This window comes from Melanerpes formicivorus, unplaced genomic scaffold (genome assembly GCF_026170545.1).
Source record: "Melanerpes formicivorus ecotype bairdi unplaced genomic scaffold, bMelFor1.0.p_v2 SCAF_22, whole genome shotgun sequence".
Classification (NCBI taxonomy): domain Eukaryota; kingdom Metazoa; phylum Chordata; class Aves; order Piciformes; family Picidae; genus Melanerpes; species Melanerpes formicivorus.
In genome coordinates, this window is record NW_027142374.1 from 10,688,452 (window position 1) to 10,708,213 (window position 19,762).

At 42.3% G+C, this 19,762-nt stretch overlaps 1 protein-coding gene across 6 annotated transcripts in view; it reads left to right on the top strand.

Annotated features, from left to right (window-relative positions):
* KIAA1210 (KIAA1210 ortholog) overlaps nucleotides 1-19,762 on the top strand; it is a 63,549-nt gene that overhangs the window by 21,631 nt on the left and 22,156 nt on the right. For 3 of the 6 annotated variants that reach the window (XM_068152154.1, XM_068152155.1, XM_068152151.1), the window contains exons 2-4: nucleotides 9,200-9,276; nucleotides 12,670-12,838; nucleotides 17,562-17,691. In XM_068152154.1, the coding sequence (XP_068008255.1) occupies nucleotides 9,210-9,276; nucleotides 12,670-12,838; nucleotides 17,562-17,691 (366 nt within the window). In that variant the 5' untranslated portion in view covers nucleotides 9,200-9,209. Of the gene's footprint in view, nucleotides 1-4,087; nucleotides 4,318-8,811; nucleotides 8,960-9,199; nucleotides 9,277-12,669; nucleotides 12,839-17,561; nucleotides 17,692-19,762 lie in introns of those variants that run through there. The other 3 variants (XM_068152150.1, XM_068152156.1, XM_068152153.1) reach the window with 2 other exon arrangements.

Genomic DNA, 19,762 nt, shown 5'->3' on the forward strand with positions numbered 1-19,762 from the left:
ACATGAAAAGCCGATACCTGTGCCACACAGGTCATTTTTGAGCTGTGTTGTGATACCTGTGTGTGCTGCTGCATTCATACAGGTGTGCAGGTGCCAGGGTGTCCTCTGTCACCATGCTATAGCATATTGCTGGCTTTCTGACTGTTGTGGAGGGGTGTAGCGTGCTGTCAGAGCAGGGTAACTTGGCTGTGCAGACAAAGCCTCCTGATTTTGCTTTTCATCCATTGAGCCAGAGCTAAGGTGGCATTCCAGCTTCACATTTCTTGATGTTTGTTTCTTGTGGCCTCCAAGTTTCAAGGATCTGGTGCTAATTATTGAACTAAATGTTTGACTTTTATTCATGATGAATTCATTTATGCTTGTTCATTCTCAGAACTATGTTACTGTGCCTCTTTTTGCCAGGGCTTGTAAGTATCACTCCTCTCACAACACAGTCCTGATCCACATGGTAGTGCAGATGCAAATGGGGTGTGTTTGACAGCTCTAGCTCAGAATAATGATGCAGAGGATGTGGTGTTAATCATCAGCCTATCTGTGCACGGGCAAAAATTGCAGGTCTGACAGAGGCACAGAGGAATTGTTTGCTGGTTCATTCTAGCAGTCAAACTGTTTTCCATTGTCTTGGTTTAGTGGAAATAATGTTCCAGAAGTTGACATTTAATTGCTTTTCTTCACAAAATGCAAATTGTCTTATTACTTCTTTTCCTGCAGCTTTGGCCTGTGAAGGCCTTATGGAATGTCTGTCTCAATCTGATTCCCTCCCTGCTCCCCCTCACTGCTTACTTGTCAGTACCCCATCTTGCAGTCCTTGTTGTCTTTGGTGTCACCCTCCTGGGTTTCTCTACTGTCATGAGCTCTCCCTGATGCTTCTGTCCTGCCTTCTGCAAAACACAGATTAATATAGCTTGATATTCCACTGCTGCAAAACATTAGCTCACATAACGTTATTTTAGGTGACCCTGGTTCAGTATTTGTCTGGAATCCCAGAGAACTAGGATCCCTTTTTAGTGGTTGTTCATACTAAAGAACCCATCCTAGATACCCTTGGGACAGAAATGGCTCTGGGACTGCTTTAAACACATGCTTGACCTCCCTTAGCTCTAACAGTTCTCCATGTGGTTCACGTATACTCCAGAAGCTGCCTAACATGAAGCTCCAGAGAGAGAAGAGCAGGGACAGCAGAAGGGTTTTTTTAGGACAAAAGAAAGGAGACCCTCAGGCTGCACACACAGCTCCAGAAGAGCTCCATCTGCAAGCGTGGAAGCCACCCCAGGCTTTCTTTGATCAGGAGCCAAAACAGGGTCTGAATTCCAGAAATACCCATGGGCAGTGGGAGCTCAGGGGGTTTAGCCAGACAGGCACGGTATGTTTCAGCATAGGAAGGAGCTGGCTTTGGTCTTATTTTTGTGTGTGTACAGTCAGTAGATGTTGCCCCAACTGGGTTTGGGGACTTCACATGAAGAGAGATTTCCTGAGCTTCCTGCCAAAGGGAGCCTCTGAGACCACAAAGACTGCATTTTATGTGCTCTCTTATAGTCAAAAGATGGTTGACTAGTTTTATGACAATTTGATCCTCAGAGTGAAAATCTGTAACACAGCTCACCCTGGAGATTTCTTTTGGCCTCCCCTTTTCTGTGCTGCACTTTGAATTCTTGACATTAATTATCTATATTATCTCCTCTTGGAAGAAATATGTTTTGGGAAGTTTGATTTATCAGAAGATATTTTAATTCCTCCCCCCCCAATCTTTAAGCTGCTCTTTAACCCACAAACTGAGAGATAAGTGGGAAAACCTTAAAACCCAGAAAGCTTTAGATGTAGCCTAGATGTCCCACATTTCAGCTCTGGCATTCAGTTTGCTATTGTTTCAGCCTCATTTCCCCTGCAGTATTCAGACAGCTTAATTTGGTAAAAATGTCTCCAGACTGTTTCTTTGGTGCCCAAGATGTAATGATTCTTCGTATTTTGTGAGAATAAGCTTTTGGACGTTGGTGTGACACACAAGGGCATGGCAGGCTCCTCTGGTGAAATTCTGGAGGTTTTGTTATTTATCTTTTGAGTAGTGGTAGCACTTGCCAGCAGTGTCAATTGGTATGGTTTCAGATGTTGAGCCCCCATAGTGGACATAGTGCTTAGCTCCTCCATAGGGCTCATTATGCTTTCTAGGGACTCGGTGTGACCATCTCAGTTCCACAGGTAAAGAAGCTCAAGGCTGAGTGGTAACTACCTTAACTACTGTCAGCAGTCCAATAAGTTGTCTTGCTATCCAGTGTCAAAGTCAGGAAAACCAGCCAATTCTCCCAAGCCCCAGAACAGTAGTTTCCATCTGCTAGGATATGTTTAAAAGATGAGCTCTGTCTCAAAGATGTTACTGTCTAAACTAATAATTGTCACCTCCACAGTTTGCAGATATTGGCAATTTCCATAGAGTTGTCTCAGACAGTTCTTCAGGCCTCTGTAGAGCATGTTAAAGCCAGCTGATGGTAAAATAATTTCCTTAGCTACCTTTTGCTGAGCCCTGCAAAGCAGCCTGTGGGTTTCCAGGACTCTGGATGCTACAGGTCAGATATCAGTCACCTTACATTATACTGGGAGCCCACAGGTGGAACAAAATGAATGAGGGTTTTGGAGAGGAGGCAAGAAGCACACAGACAAGCTAAAAAAGAGTGTCCAACTATGCCTACCACCCATGTCTGGGATGGAAGGTTACAGGTACTTCTTGAATTTGCCATATGAAGAGGAAAAGACTGTGAGCTTGACTTCTATTCCCACACTTGACTGACATCTTGACTCTGCTAGTGTGTCTGCTGTTTAGTGATAGTGACTTGACATTTCCTGTTGCTTTGCTCTTGAAGCTGTTTCCAAAGGCAGTAATGCTTACTGGGTGTAGTTCCCTTAACTGGCAAAGGCAGCCTTTGGTTACATCCTTGTTCTCCCTCCTTCCCAGCTACTTCCAATGTATCCATATCAAATAGATCTGACAGTGTCTCCTACTGCTGGCAGTGTACTAGCTCTTGAGAACAGTTGTTGGATGACTCTGCTGCTTCTTTTACTTCTTCATAGGAAGAGTGGAAGAACATCCTTATTCCAGCTGTTTCCTGAAATTTCCCCAGTGTGGTAGTGTGAAGAAAAAAAAGTTACTACATGGGAAAAGCACTGACTTAATCCTGTGCTAATGCCAAATGGTGCAATTCAGCTGGGTCATTTAATGTACATTCCTTTAAAATGGAAGCAATCTGGGCCCAAAATACTGACTGAGCTCTTGTGTGTGCTAAGGTTATGACTGTGTTAGTGCCAGTCTTAATTTGAGTGGAGTCCTGTCATGTTTCTCCTGATTGATGCAGAGCAGAAAATGCACTGAAAGAACAATGTGATAAGTTGGTATCAGGGATGGGCTATTCAGAAACATTTTACTTAGCTTTTGGCAGAGATGGATATTTGCTGTATTGTCTGAGCAGATGCAGACTTCCATTGGAGATTCTCACACTGACAGCAACTGCACAAAGTAGTTGCACAAGGTCATGCTAATAAACACTGCATAGTAATTAGGTGCATGGGGGTAGCTTGAAGTGGCATGTCCTAAGCAGGTTAATCTGTCTGGCATGGGTGCCAAGTGTTTCAAAGTTGTGGTAGCTTGAACTTCAGTTTGGCCTCTTGAGCTGAATACAAACTAACAGCTGCTCTGCTACTGTTACCTGCCTCAGGTTTAAGGTAACACAGGTCTGTGTAGGTGTGCTGCAGTCCTGTTCCCATGTGCAGGGAGACCATTCTGCAGCGATTTAGCAAATGGCATGACTGCGGGGAGGGAGCAAGTCTGTGGAGATGGGGCAGCAGGCAGGGGTCAGAGACATTTCATCTCTCAATTCCTGGACTAGTAACAGAATGCATTTCCACTGTTTTCTGTAGTAGCTTATGAATGCTTTTGTCTCATTTTCCCTTCCCCCTTCTTATCCTTTTGGCTTCCAGCACAATTACAGCCTGAGCCTGTGTGACTGTATGAAAGGCATTTCCTCCTGTTACTTTTATTTTTTTTAAGTCAGCTTCAGCCCACCAGCTGCTTTCCATTACTGATACACACACACACACTAGGAGGGCAGCATGTAATTCTTCAGGCTCTGCTGAATAGCAGAAATCTGTCAGACAGAAACTTCTCAAAGCAGATTGTAGGTAAAAAGAGTTCAGCACACTGGGACCGATCGTCTGTCTTCTTGGAGAAGCCAACGTGTGGTGAGGGGCTGTTGTCTGGATGCAAATTGTGAAAGCTGTGAATAGATCTCTTCAAGTGAATGGTTGCTTGCTTTGGACATCTTGTCAAGGGTAGGAGCTGAGTGTTTTCTATTGCTATGGGGAATTATGACCCCCTTCTTGATCCTGGGAGAGTACTTTGCTGATTACCTAGTTATTTATCCCAACTTCCTGACGGGTACTATTGCTGTATTTTTTTGTGATCCTCTGAAGAAGAGAGTAAACTTTCTTAAACTTTTCTTTCTTCCATGAAAATTAAAAGAACAGCATTTATTAACTTTGTCAGTTCCTCCCCTCACTGTTATCAGTGGAGGCAGCAGCAAGAGTCTCAATGTAAACTGCCGTTTGTGCTGTTCTGTATTGCCTATCTAAAGCAGCCGTGGTCTGGCTAGGGACATGCCAGCTAGGGGCTGGCAAAGTACCCTGGGAATTTCATCTGAGAAGTCTAGACTTCTATGTCTAGAGTAGTGGAAGCACTACTGTAGAAGAGCACAATGGGATCAGCTGTGCAAGACTAGATCCCAGTTCCTGCTGTCATGTTGGGTCACACTCTGGTTCAGCAAAGTTTCTTGTGGGATCCCACAGTATTCAGCATGTGAACATGAACCTGAAAGTGCAGTCATTTGGCTCATTGCATGGGGAGCAAAGGGAGCTTTGTTGAGTTTCTGATATGCTCAAGGGATGTGAAAATTTAATTGATATCTTGCTCGCTCTGCCCTTGCTTTATGGTTGACTTTGAAATTCTGTTCCTTGGACTTGCAGAGGGTAAATGTCATTTAATGTCTGTTCCCAGAGAGGAAAGCCATCAGCCACTTTTTGTCAAAGTCCTCTATTGTGCTTTAATAAAGCAGAGTAAAAATTTAATTAGTCACCTTTTACTGCAGAATGTAATCTGAATACTAAACCATTCTGCATTCTGTATTTGTGTGAAACTCAGTATAGAGAAATAGAGGGGCTTTCTCTGACGTCCTGCAGCAGCTTCAAGGGTGTTTTGCAGGGAGGCTGGCTGCAGGTGGTGGCCTAGAGGACCAGATGAGTGGCCTGCATTTCCTTGTGCTGATCTATCTTGCTGAGTAGAGTGTGTGTTCTGAAATCTGGAGCATAAGCTCAATTTCAAATAATATTTGTAGCATGAAGAAAATTTGCCTTCAAAAGCTCCAGGCAAAAATGTCACTTCTTGTGTTGCTTGCCATTGTCTGTCTTCTATAGGCTATGATGATGCTAACTGAATACAGTGCCTCCTATTATTGAGCCTTTATTTCCTCAAGCATTTATTTGATAGCAAAAAGGTTGTTCAGGGTTCACTGTCTCCTTTGGTCTCTCTGTCATAAGGCCTTCTGGAATGCTTATACAGAAGCATCAGACTGAAGCTGAAGAAACAGTGAAGAAGGGTAGGAGCTTGCTTGCTGTGCAGTCTTCAAGTCTTCTGCTCCACTAGAGAGCCAGACAGGAGGCTGTGTCCCTTTTTGGAGGCTGAGCTGAAAGCATTTGTGTTTGTCACGGTCCTTTGTTAAATGCAGGAAACTTGAGTTCTGTCCAATGTTAACTTCTCAGGAGTCCTTAAATACACAGACCAAGCAGTGAAAGGGAATTGTCCTTTCTCCTTTTAGCATTCCCCCCATGATGTATGTATTCATTAATGTGCTCATCTGGGAAAAGGCAATGGTTACAACACCACTCTGTTGTCGTTCGTTTCTTTTGCCCTCTCATTGCTCTCCCATAGAGCACTCCAAGTAGCTGTCCAGGTGTCCCAGTTTGTAAAAGGCAGACAGGGGTATCAGGGATATTTCTTCTGTTTCTGAAGATTTCTTTTCTTTTTGGTTTGTTTTTTTTTTTTTTTCCTTAAGACTCATTAGTTCCTTTCATGAACTGCAGAGCAGTGCAGTGAATGCACACAGAGGGGTTAATGGAAGTTTTGTATGGGTAGCAGGGAGCTTAAATCTAAACCAGCAAATCAGGTGAGCGCAGATTTTTACTGCTTTAAAATAGATGGTGGCAGATACGGTTTGAGAGAGGATTAAGAACATGATTAGAAAATTGTACACTGGGGAAATGCTTCCATTTCTAGTGGGAAGCAAACATCAACTGAGACTTGATGACTCTACTAGTTTGGCTGGCACCTGTCAATCTGTCACTGCTCTGCCTGGACTGCTCCTCCACTGAGAAGATAGTCTCCTTCATCTCTCTGCTAGTTCCTTCTCCCAGCAGTATCAGAAATACTGCTCTAAAAAGCCATTTATTTACTCTGATTTTATCACTAAAAATCCATATGCACACAGTATTTGTTTAAAACTTTGGCTCTAATGGCACAGTGCTCTGGGGTGCACATGGTTAGTCCAGCTGATTGAACTGAACCTACATGATATTGGTACACCCTGACACTGTCAGCTGTCATTAAGGTCTGGAAGTGGTGAATGTCTGAAAGTTCAATTAGTTAAGGCCTGTGCACTCAGATGGATTTGTATTGATGGGGTTTTGTCCTCTTCTCTTCCATTACAATCATCCTCAGGCTAGGGTTTGTTGCTCAGAACATTTGTTAGCTTTTCTGTTAAGTACAACTCGCTGCCACCAGAATTTGAGGTTCTAAGTGTCATATAATTACCATCTTTTTTTCAGGTATGTCACAGAGCTTCTAATGATGGAACAGACACTTCGTTGTAAATAGGTTTGGGGATTTTTTTTCTCCACTTCCATACTTAAAGCTTGGAAGACTCTGTGATGATTGTCCTCACCACAAGTCACTGTTCAGTTCACTGGAAAAAGATGATACTGTGATGAAATATACAAAGCACCAAACCATTAGGTCCTAAATGGGGCACATTTGCAAACATGGGATGCAGCTCTGCAATTGACACTTGATCTCTGTATGCCCCAGAGAACTCAGCTATAAAATCCAGTTAATGCAGGAGCTGATTTGACTGCAAAGAGACTGCCTCAGAGCATAACTATAATTGCAACTGCTTTGCAGTTATAGTTCTCCTTGTATAAAAGATAACAGCAATTTGAAACAAATGCACTTTTAATAAACACAGCAGTCAGAATGTCTCCGGAGACTTGAAGGATTCTGAGTGAGCAGCTGAGCTGATTGAGGAATTTACATAAATGTAGAGCTGGTAAAAACAAAGCTGGATCTGAAAGCAGCATTTTCTCTTGCTTTCATTTTATTGAACAAGAGTAAAGCAGAAGTTGGAGATCTAGAAGAGTTCACTTACATTCTGTGAACATAAGTCTGGGGACTTGCCAGTTCATCCTTACAGATTTGCTGAGTGTTTCATTTCGAATGCATTCCCTTTCCACCAAGAAAAATCTAACATAATCAATATGCATGGTGTATAAAGTTGAAGGGGGAAATCTGAACCAATTTTCTTTCTTACAGAGAAAGAGTCTATGAGAAAGTGCTGATGACCTCTTTAATTACAATATGCAGGAAATGCAGGCATTTTCACAGATAATTGATGAGACATGGGGAAAAAAGGGAGAGAAGGGTTGAAGGATTATGAGTATCCAAAAAGGAAAATACTTAAAGTCTTGGGTTTTGGTGTTTCTCAATATAGTCTAATAATTATTTCAAAAACATCCTCAGTGCATCTTATTTAGAAAAGTTATAATCAGTCCTGGTCGCTGCAATGACTTTTTTTGTTGATTTTAGCAAGCTGAGATGAGATTGTTTGGAACTACATGTGCTAATACTCTCCTGTGTTTGCTGCTCACAGATGATCTGTTACAAACCAGAGTGTGTCTCCTTCATTTCTGCCTACAGTTCAGCAGTGTGGCAGTTTGCATATTCATTTCTGCCTACAGTTCAGCAATGTGGCAGTTTGCATATCTGTGTGGCTAGCACAGGGAGAGCTCACTCTGTGGTCTGTTTCTCACAGGGGCCTTGCTTCTACCTCCTTGGTCAAATTAGTGTAGAATCATAATCTTTGATGTTGAGTTACTTAACTTGGCACGATTGTTAGACCACTTTGAGGTGGAAAACTGTTAGATGAGGTCCCTGCTGAAAAAGGATTAGGATTTGTTTCTGGATATTTTCATTTGTTTGTAAAGGTTCTTACTCTCTAAGTCCTGACACAGCATACTGGAACTGCTAATTGTGAATGTATCACCTAGATATCTTGCATAACAAAGGACAGACTTTATGAACTGCCCTGATAAGCTGTCACATTTCCATTGTTGTTTGACAGTTGCAGAGTAACTTTTGAGATCTGCTGCTGAATTCCTTTGTTTGTGACAGACACCCATTGAGGAGTCTTGGAAAATACAAAGTGGAGCCAGTTAACATTGAATTATCTTAAAACTAGGCTGAACTTTTGTTTTCATCGGGGAGGAAGATGATGCCGTCAGCTAATTTGGTTGATCAATAGCCCTGCTTGCGATAAGGTTTCAAAGCTTGTGGCTAAAAGCTGATTGCACTGGATCCAAAATGAATTTGATCTATTGGTTTCCACAAATGTGGCATAGCCCAGGATGATGCTTCAGTGCTGATGCTTAACTAATTTTAATAATGCTGACAGACTAGCCTGATGCCTGCTGTGAGGACTCTGTAATACACGAAGCCTTGGCTGCAGAACACCAATTGAAGATGTTTTTTACAGTGACATGGAGCTGTCACTCTCTAACAAAGAGCAATCGTAGAGCTTCATTATTCTGAGACCAGGAAGCATTACAGTGTTTGCTGAGCAAGTTTAATGATGTCTTTCCTAAAAAGAGAGAGGTACTGGCAAGAAATTAGACTGGTTTGTCAGTTTTGGCTGGAGAAATAAGTGTTACTGGAACATGAGGAGAAGTTCTGTGGCTGAAGTGCAAAAAAGTGTGCAAGCCGTGTTTGTGCTGAGCATTTGAATATGCAGTTTCATAGAGGATCTGGCTGTGTTCTTTCTTCATGCTAGCTTAGGACCATATTCTGCTGGGAAGCTGGATTAAAATGTAACTGTTTCTTTCATCTCTATTTCAGTGACTATATCATGGCTACGGGCCCAACAGAGGTCACACAGTCACCTGGAAGAGGCGACAGGGTTGAAGAGTGCTCAGGTAAGCAGTGGTTCTCCAAATGTATAGCTGATTTGGAAGTCAGAGATGTAATTTCTTTAGCTCAGGGTCTGTAGTGACTTGTTTTTTAATGTTATTTTGGGCTTTGTAGTGTAAAACAAAATCCTGTGTGGCTCTGTACAGCAGCTGGTAGTATTATGGGAAGGATCTTTTAATGCGCAGTACTGGAGAGCTGTAACGTGATGGAGGATATTCTTTTTGGATTTTCAAAACCAGGACATTAAGGCTTGAAGGGGTGCTTGTTGCGCCTTTTTTGATGGATCCTTCTATCTTGTAACTGGGAAGAACCATGGAAAGAACAGAAAGACATGTATTAATTCTCTTTGTGCACAGGAAAAACACTGAAATAAGTAGTAGACGAACAGTAAAAGACATAGAATAAGCAAACTTTACAGCGAAAACAAAACGCTTGCTCCTGGTCTGTCTGTGTTACAGTAGTCTAACTCATAGAAGAAGCTAATTTATGGAAAGACTTTTGGTTTTTAGGGCAGTAGCCATTAAATTTAGCATTTTATATTTAATGACATTAAAATGAAGATTGGTAACCACGAGAATTCAAACATCATGAGTCATGATTCATCAGTGGGAAGGAGAAATAGGCATAGTTATCCGAGCTTGGATTTTCTCTCCTTGCTTTGACAGGGTTTTTGCTATGCAATGCATTTTTTCTGTTTTGAGTAATAAGGTCCTCTTATATATTATTAGTTTGGGTACATAGAGCACTCTACCAGTTTAGTGATGTGTTGGGCTGCTTCGCAGTGCACTGAAGTGTAGGCACCTTGGAATTACGTGCTGCGTGAAACCAGCGCACAGCCGTTGGCAGCAGGAAGCAAGCAGGAACATCGTCTTTCTGAGCTGTGCCTTTATGGCCAAATGCTCTCATATGGAGCAGGCCCACAGTGTTTATCTGCGTGCAGCACTAAGTGTCTAGTAGTGATTTTAGTTTTTTTTAAATAATAATACGGCAAGTGCCCATCTTCTGGAACTGCAGGGAAGCTTTATGTTTTCTCATGCATCTGGAACGGCTGAAGGAATGCAGCCGACAGTGTGGCTGAGAGGAATTATTGCTGGAGGGGGTGTGCACCACACATCAGTAATGAGTTTGAGGCTAGAGAAGGCACTGAAGTAACTCATGTGTCTGCATCAGAGGACCCTCTGTTGCACAATGATACCCAAGCACTGTCCCATGCCAGATGAGGTTTATTCATTGTCAGTGTTTGCAAATCCATGGCCTCCCTTCTGAAGTTAGCCCCTCTTCTGATCTTAACAAGTGTCTGGAGTATTACCTTGACAATGTTGCTCTTTGTGGTAGGACTTGTGTCTGTTTCTCTTAAATGTCCTTATGATTACTTCTCTTTTTTGTTGCTATTGTCTTGTGATTTTGGTTTCTTTTAAACATTCCTTTGGTTTTCTGGAAATGCCAGCATCTGATTAAGCTCTTCAGTAGTATTTGTACTGGCGTGGAACTTGCTTTGTGTCTGTACCACTGACCAGTCTACATGGCAATGTCCTGCATGTAGCAGTCTTCCATGGTTGAACTGTTAGCAGACATTGCCAAATTGATCATTTTGGACACTGCTTTTGTGAAACTTCTTATTCTTTTGTTTTTCTCATCTGAAATAAACCAACTCAGCTTTGGCAAATTTTCTGGGGGAATACTGTGTATGTTGTCCAGTTGCTGATACGAAGGGCAGTAATAGTAGGGAGGCATTTCTGAAGACTTTTAAAGGACACTCAACACACTTGTTCTATATATGATTCTATATATGTTCTACATATGGTTCCTGGTGACTTGTCTTCTCTTACTGGTTCTTGCTGTGGGCGTAGCATGAAACTCATTGAACCCTGTGAGAATCTTAACAAATCCCCAAGCCTGGGGGTCAGCTGTGTAGTCTGGGACAGGCAGTATAACCTGTATGTTTTCTGTGGCTTGTGTCATTCACTTACTGCCTGATATGCAACAGTGGAAGACATGAAGGTCTTCCACTGATAAACCTGCCATTGAAGTGCCATTATTATTAAGGTGAGTGGGACTCCATTGGTAGTTTTGATCTACATGGTTTGAAAAAGAATTTGGCTTCAGTGACAGCTCAAGTCACTTGAAAAGCAGTGAGCAGACCTTCCCTGGCTGCTGCTGCTCTCAGAGAGGTGGCTATGTCATCTGTCCGTGCCGGACCGTGTAGCAGTCCTTGTATGTCCTGACACATGGTGCTGGCACTGGTCTCAAGAAGAGGGAGGAGACAGGGTGAGTAGATCTCAGTATCATTGTTTGCTTCTCACAGTGGCTACTGTCTGATGCAGCTGTGTGGTGGCACAGTTTCAGCCCAGATAAGGCCCTTTGGCAGAGATCCCTACACGTACAGGGCACACGTTGAGACAGCATCGCCAACTAAATCATCGATGGGAGAAGACAATAATTGTGTTGAAATAATGCCCTGCTTACGAAGGAATCATCCAGCTGTGGGAATTTATTATGCCAACTTCTGTAAAGTATTAATTGAACAATGAATTTGGCTCAGATGTGCAGTGATGTTATTGCTCTGCCTATGTATTTAAGTCAGTCACAGGAGCCTTATTACAACAGTTAGACCCAAACCACTCCAAACTGACCTCTCAATCCATTGTCAGTGACAAAATGAAGCATGTGCATGATGAATGGCAATAGAAATAAGAATGTTAAAGCACCTTAGGTTATTAAAAATGAAAAAAGTCAATGATGTCTCATATGGTTTATTCTTTTTGTATTTTGTTTGGACAATGGAAAATCTGAAATCAGATTAACAGTTTTCTAGCTGTGTTCTTAGGCTGCTGTGTGGGGACTTCATGTCCTGCAGGGCAGTATCTTAATTCAAATTTGATCCATTGTCCTTGGAGGAGTTGTTGATTTTATTTGGGGGCAGTGGTTTAATTTTAGGATTAGAGTTTGTGAATTCTTTTGTCAGTTTCTTCAGGGGGTCTCCTTACAGCACTGAGTAAAGAGCAAGCAGAGCTAAACTGAGCTAAGTAAAAAACAGTAAGAGTTAAAGACAGTGACATCAATTGTTTTATTGAAGATATGCTAGGTATAATTGGCATGCTCACAGTTCAGCTGTGGGAAGATCTGTTCTCTGCATAAGGTGTATTTCTCATAACCTGGAACCTAAGTAAGTACCACTATTGTCAGCTTGATGCCATCACTGCTTCATAGACAGCAACTGTAAGAACTGCAGCTTTGCCTTTCACTGGGCTCCAGCACTGAATTATTTACAAAGGAGCTGACTAAAACTGAAAGGGCTGCTTTAGCTTTGACACTTCCTCTAGAAATTAAGAGATAACATTATCCAAGCCAAGCAACACCTCCAACTTCCCTAAAGTTTCATTTTTCTCATGTTGCAGGAAAGAAGAAATCTAAATTTCAGACTTTCAAGAACTTCTTTGCCAAGAAGAAAAGGAAAGAACGTCCACCTCCCAGGGGGGAGAGTAATTTAAAACCTAGCCAGTCCAGCAGCGATGTCAGCATCTCTGTGCTCGACACTACTGCACTTCATTCACCGAAGGAGGCAGGGTAAGCTGGTGGGGAAGGAAAATAAAGAAATAAAAGCAGACCTCTCACAGGAGTCAGATGAAAGCGTGAGTTGGCCCTTTAGGATCAACCTCTGTCCAAGTCTGTGCAAAACAAACCCTAATGCTGATGAAGGAATTCCAGGAATTTCCTCTTTCTTTGCTAGTGCTTGAAAAGCCAGCTTGGAGAGGAGGGGAAGTGCAGCCAGGGGCAGGCGTGATCTAACCTCTTAGTCTAAAACTGCAGATAGCCCAGATTGGTTTGATTGCTGTTTGTATTTGAAATCTGTCCTGGAAGGTCTGATCAGCAGCAACTTTTTAAGAGGATGATGATTATTGAATAGTGCTAGTACAGAGAACATGCAGGAAGTTGAGTTACTGTCTTCTGGCATCAGTGATACCCTCTGTCATGGCTGGGGAAAGAGAAAGAAGTATTTTTGGTGTCTTATCAGTATGGATCACTGCTTACGTAGACATTTATGTACAGATGACAGCTGAAGGCTTCTAGTTCTGTGTCAGCTACCCTTGAAGTACTGTGCATGCAAACAAGATTTGCAAGTCCTTAAGATGTGTCCAGAGCAATTCTCAGGTCCCTGAACGATGATGTTAGTTGAAAACCTTGTCTTTTTTCAGCTAGTGTAATACAAGCTATTAGCTTGCTCTGATAACACTGATAGCTTTAGACCATTAAACTACACAATGTTTAGATTGCACACCTCTGACTGAATCTGGGATGGGATAACCCTCAGAACATGCTTATGTCTCTTTGCCAGGGGTGTTATGCATTGGTACCTGGCAACCTGTACTTTGGCTGTTTTCCCTACCCTCCTCATACTCCCCTGTTAGCTCAGCTGGGCCCCTCTTTGAATTACCCTCAGCCTTGGGCTGTGGAGCTGCAGACTAACAAAGTGTGACAAAACACCAGCCCCATCCTATGGTTTGCTGTGTTTTGGTGGAGGGGACATTAGATAGATGTGATACTGGCAGAGGGCATGAATAGGTGGCTGGAGTGGGATGTGCTGCCAAATGCTTTGCATTATCAAATCAGGCATTTGGTGGAGCTGGACAGTGCATTTCTTCTGGTGGCACAGCTGGCAGATGCTACTTTCTCATGAATGTTGCTCCTCCTTGCACCACCTCTCCGCACTCTCTGCTGTGTTTATGCAACTGCATCATGGAAATTATCTGGGAATGAAACAGCAATCTCTTTATTTTGTATGTTAGTGTAATGCAACAGAGTAAGTGACCACACAACCAGTCCCCTGGGGTAAGGGGGATTAGAGTGACTCAGTTAACCCAGTCCAAAAAGCTGCGGAACGACTGAACTTAGCCCAATAGCCCATAGGAGTGATATGGCTTGCAATCAACTGTCTGCTCCAGAGGCAGTGTGGGTGCAAACTCTTTCTTTTGCCCTTACCCAAGTACATCAAGTCCAATTGTTGTTTGCCTCAGAGCTATCCTTGAGTGGTTATGAACTGTTTTGCAAGATCAGAGATCAGGAAATAAGTAAAACCCTTCTGTTGTGTTTTTTTCTCCCCCTTAGAGATTAGATGGGCTATCCAAGAAGTTAGAGGGTATGTTTGTGCTACTGGAAAACCTTATGATGTTCAAACCCTGCATGGCATAAGCATGCTTTGTAATTACCTAGAGAGACTGAGCTAAATAATCCTTTCCAAAACCTGATCCTGAAAGCCAGTGGAAATACAGCTTGTGAAGATTTTATGGCAGGACCCTGAGCTTTGCAATTCTGACATGCAGAATGTCAAAACCAGTCCAGAACAATGCTGCTGTTTGTTTGTTCTTAGGGCAGAAGCTCTGGTTTTCTAATTCCACCAGACCCCACCTTATTTTTTCCAAACCCCTCACATGTAATCTTTTTAAAATGTAACTTTTCTGAATGCTGACCAGAGACCAGCCCCCTAGATGTGCTTAAGGCTTCTTCTAGCAGCCAAAGGGGTGTGCTCAGATGTCAAGGAATCAGTGGGACTGGGCATCTGTGAAGGGGAAGGGAGCATTATGTGTCCCTGCCTCTTTGTCTTCTGACAGGCATGAGTTTTGAGGGGAAGTGGAAAAACTTTGATGGAAAAGTTAAAGAATGTGCCATGGATGACTTCCTTTCTGTATCATCAAAAGGATAAAAGACCTTACATAGAGGAAAATTTGGTCCCTTGGTTCAGTTAAAAGGCTTTGAGCAAGAAAAACTGCTGGGGCAATATTTTAAATTGCCCTGGTGTTTGTGATGGGCACTCAGTCCTTTGGCAGGCTGCAGCTGCCTTTGAGAAGGAATTGTGTCACCACCTTGTCCCCTGCTTCAAACACTTATGAAAGGAATAGGGTTGCAGCAATAAGAAGTGGAAGATGGCACAGGCATGATGACTTTAGGAGTAGTTTTACCACTGACTGTAGAGTCCCATCATCTCCTCAGTCTTGGCAGCTCAGTGGTGATACACAAGAATGAGTTGAGCATTCATATAGGGAAATCAGCATGAAGATACAGTGGCTAAAACATCTAGGGATTTAGCTAACAGTTTACCTTCAGTGCACATATAAATACACTGCCTGGAATTACACACAAATGTATATTTGCACCTAAGAGACTCATCTGTACTAAAGCAGCAGTTGGTTCTATGATTCAATCCAGTGATCCAGTGGTCTTTTTGTGGCTGCCAGAAGAAAATACAGCAATTACTTTTCAAACAGATACAATACATATGCAGAGAGACAAAGAAAGAAAAGGGTCTTAGACTGGCAATCTCAAGAACAATGAAACCTCAACTCTTACTGCTAGAGGATTCAAAGTAAAGGAAAGGAGGAAATCCCAAATTAAACATGTTAATACATCCTAATGCACATGCATTCTCTGCACTAATACAAAATATGCCAAATAATAATGAATATACTTTATAATAAATAAGAGTTGCATGCCAGTGTCTTTCTGAATGCAGTAAAATTATGTCTAGTCCATATAAGTTATCTTTCATGCTGGAAAGGTCTCTAAAATTACACACAAAAGGCAGGATGGCTTCATTCACTCTAAGGCTGAAGTAAGGCAAGTGCCTTACTTGTGTGTAGAACTGTCCTACAAACTAATACAGACATAAGCTATTACAGATGATGGGAGGAAGCATGAAGCCTGGCCTGTGCTGTGAGAGAAAGAGCTCAAATTGTCCTTGACACAACATAAACATAGACCAACATTATTTTTCCCTGCTGTGAGACTTGGCATAACTGTGTACTGATTGACTACACCTTTGGGGCAACAGGAGAGTTAGTCACGCAGACAAAGGAGCTGTTGTCTCTTGAGATGTAAAGAGGGAGATGCACGAGGGAAAAAGAGCCATTTGTTTGGGGTTTTTTTACATGCTGTATTTACTTTATGAAAGTTCACAGTGTTTCAGGGCTTTCTTCTAAATAAAGATAGAATCTGAGGTTAGGCAAATAGCAGAGACCTCCTCTATTTGATTTCCTTGCCAGAAAAGTGTTAGACTTGCTGGATTTTCCATGTCAGAGGTCTGTTCCTAATCATCCCCTATTACCCAGAGTAAAATTTTCAGAGGCAATGAGCATTGCCTGCACAGCAGCTGAGCCAAGGAATCCTTGTAATTTGTGGGTTACAAGGCTGGCAGCCAACAACATTTGTATTCTCTGCTGTTTTCCAGTTAAATGCTAGAATGAAATCCTGGTAGAGGCCGTCTTTATAGTCTTTTGGACAAAGCAATATTCTTACCTGTGCTGGTGGAACTGGGTGAATAAAAGATTTGGAGCCTTCCTTGTACCACCCAAATGCAAAAATTGCCCCATACACCCTAATAGCCCAACACCAGTCCATATCAGTTGATTACAAGTCAGTTAATAGCTGTTGTGGGAACTCACCAGAGCTTTACTGGACTGAACACCCAGCAAGCACAGAAGCAAAGCTGGAAGATCTTACCTAGGTACTTTAACTTGGCCATGGATGGCTATGTAACTGTGGCTGTGGATATGTGTCCCATGTACATTTTGTACTATGCTTGAGATCTGATGATGTTCATGATACAGGTGAACAGAACTGGTTTTATTGCTGGACCTTAGAGGATTTGATTCAAATTTGTTAAACATAGAATCACAGAATTGTCAGGGTTGGAAGGGACCTCAAGGATTATCTAGTTCCAGTCCCCCAGCCATGGGCAGGGACACTCTCCACTGGATCAGGTTGCCCAGAGCTACATCTGGCCTGGCCTTAAAAACTCCCAGTGGAACTGGAAGAGGAAAAATATGTCACAGATTGACAGGTATGACACAAACTGGACTGCAAAAGTTGTATCCTGAATGTCTCATGCTAGGCACATTCCCACCACAGGAGGATGGGGGATTCCTGTCACTCCCCGCTGTGCCGTAGATATCTCTCAGGGTGGCATGCATCCAACTAAATCCCAGCATCTGACCTAATGAATCTAGACTCCCTCTGTAGTCCACATAGACTGGCCAGCGTGTTCAATGCAGATGCCGAGGACACGTGAAGAGAGACGCCTGAATTTGATCAGCATCCTAAAAAGTGTTTCTTCTCTCTAATGAGTATAAAAGGAACTAGTGATGGCTACCTTAGCTAACATGCACAAATATGAAATTAAGCAAGCTACATCTCACCCTGGCCTCTTTATGATCCTTCTGCCCTGGTGAAGTAGTGCAGAGAAGTATTGGAGCGCTGTACCTAGTGCACTGACCACTCTTCCTTCCTTCCTTCCCAGGCCCAAAAGAAGCATGGGAAACAAAGCCTTGTCTCATGACAGTGTCTTCATTTTTGATTCTGCACCAGGAAATGTGGCAAGTGATATATTGTCTCAAGGAAACACACCTGGAAGAGTGAAAACTTTGCAGGTGAGAGCATCGTGCTGTCATTCATGGTGCTGCTCTGTATTAGCTGCCTCCTAGGAAACTCTGTTGCTTGATTCCTCTGCTGCATGCCTGAAGATTTTGTTGGCTGGAGTGTCCCTAGCCACATTTATTACTTTTGTGTCTATTCTACCTCTTGTAAGCCACATCTTAGAGCAGTCCTGGTGCTTTCAGCCTTACCCAGGCCCCATAGAGTGCGAGTGACATGAATCCAGTTTGTGGACTCTTGGAAGCCTTCCTTAATGTGTGTCCTCTTCCAAAGGGATTTCCATTCTTTACATCATAGCTACTGCTTTGGGGTTAAGGCCATTTATTTATACTGTAGCGTCTACATTACACTGTTTGTCTTTATATATTATTGATGTGTTATTCTTTCTGGCAGTTCTGGCTATGATGTTTTCACTGTACAAACTAGCACCAGCAGCTGTGTAAGTGTGTGGGGTGACAGATGTGTCAGGGCACTCTGGTGACAGCTTTATTTATATCGTTATTCTTCCGATCTCTGCCAGCAAAGGATGCCATATTCTGCTAGGTCATTTCCTTCTTCAAAGGCACATACTGAACCCTACTTGACAGCTCCCTTATCAACTGTTGGTTATATTAATTGCATTTCAATAACTGCCCAACTTGGAGCACTGAGATAAATGTTTAAAGCTTTTACAGAGACTGAAAACAAACCATTGATAAGGCAGCCAAAGGCCATTGAAATTCTTCCTTTGCTCACTGTGAGCTTCATGTTGCAAAACACAATTGCATCACATGTTAAGTAATAGGAGCTTCACAGAGGGAGTTGTTCCTCCATAAGACTGCAAAATAGGCTAAGCTTCCATTCAGGGTATATTTTGTATAACAATAGGAGTAGCAGGAGAAGTCATGTTTATATCTGACAGAACTTTGTTGGGGAAATAAACCTCTTTTCATGCTACCTACAGTTTACTGTGCCCTCTCTTCATCCGTCCATCATCCTGCATGGTAACATAATACTGCCAGCACTGTTTTTTGTAAACATAAAAGACAGCCTTTTTCTGTGAGCTTGACTCTTGTCAGGGTAAAAGCCAAGCATTAATAAAAGCTGTTACTTTCTTAGCAATGTAAATCAGCTTCCACCAGTAGAAAACAGACTGTCAATTCTGAGACTTCTCTCACAAAACTTTGCTGTCTGCATGTAATAAATTTAATAAGGCAGAGATGGGAAGTTGTGAAAAGAGAGAAAAGGAAAGTTGACTTTCTGTATTTTCCTTCTCATGAAGTGCACAAATATGGTGTATGTCTTGTTCTCCATGCAGTTTGTCATCAGTCCTGCTTTTGCAAATCACATTGGTGATACTTCTTGGATTGTTGTGGATTAAAGAGCAAGAAAGCTTTTTGAGCTGGAGGACTAGGGGATTAAAGAGTGGCATTGTCCTACCCCACCTGGCTGTTAGAGCTATAGGAATTACATTCCAAATGAATCTTGCTGAATAAGAACGGCAGCTGTTTAGATCTATTTTACAGAGGTATAAATGAATGCATAGCTTGCAGAAGAGAACAAATTAGGCCTAGAATTTCCCAATCTGGTTTAATAAGCAAATAATAAAAGAAAAAGCCCCACAAAAACAAGTCTGTATATTTATCTTGGGAATATTCAGTTGAGAGGTTTTGAGTTGAAGGACAGAGTTTTTGTTCAGACTTGTTTCTGTTCCAACTTTGACAGCCGACAGGCTTAAGCCAAGAATTTTAGTAATGGCGTTTCCTGAGATCTGAACTTTTTTAGTGTGAGGGAACATCTGTCTGCTTGTGAGGTTGCAGACTTTGTTTTATTTTTCTAGGGTCAGGGCCTGCCAGAGCATTCTTTTGTGCAATCTTGGAAAAGAATCCCCATACTCCTTTACAAACAAAGTTGTTCCTGGCTGCTGTTATCATTCTTGCTGTAGACAGGATCATGCTGGGGGGATAATTGACAAGCAGTTCATTACAGTGGACCAGAAATTGAACTGAACTGTCTTTGTATAAAAAGTAGGACTCAGCTGCTTGTGTTGGAGAGGACGGTGATCAGCGCTCAACGTTTGGAACGGCT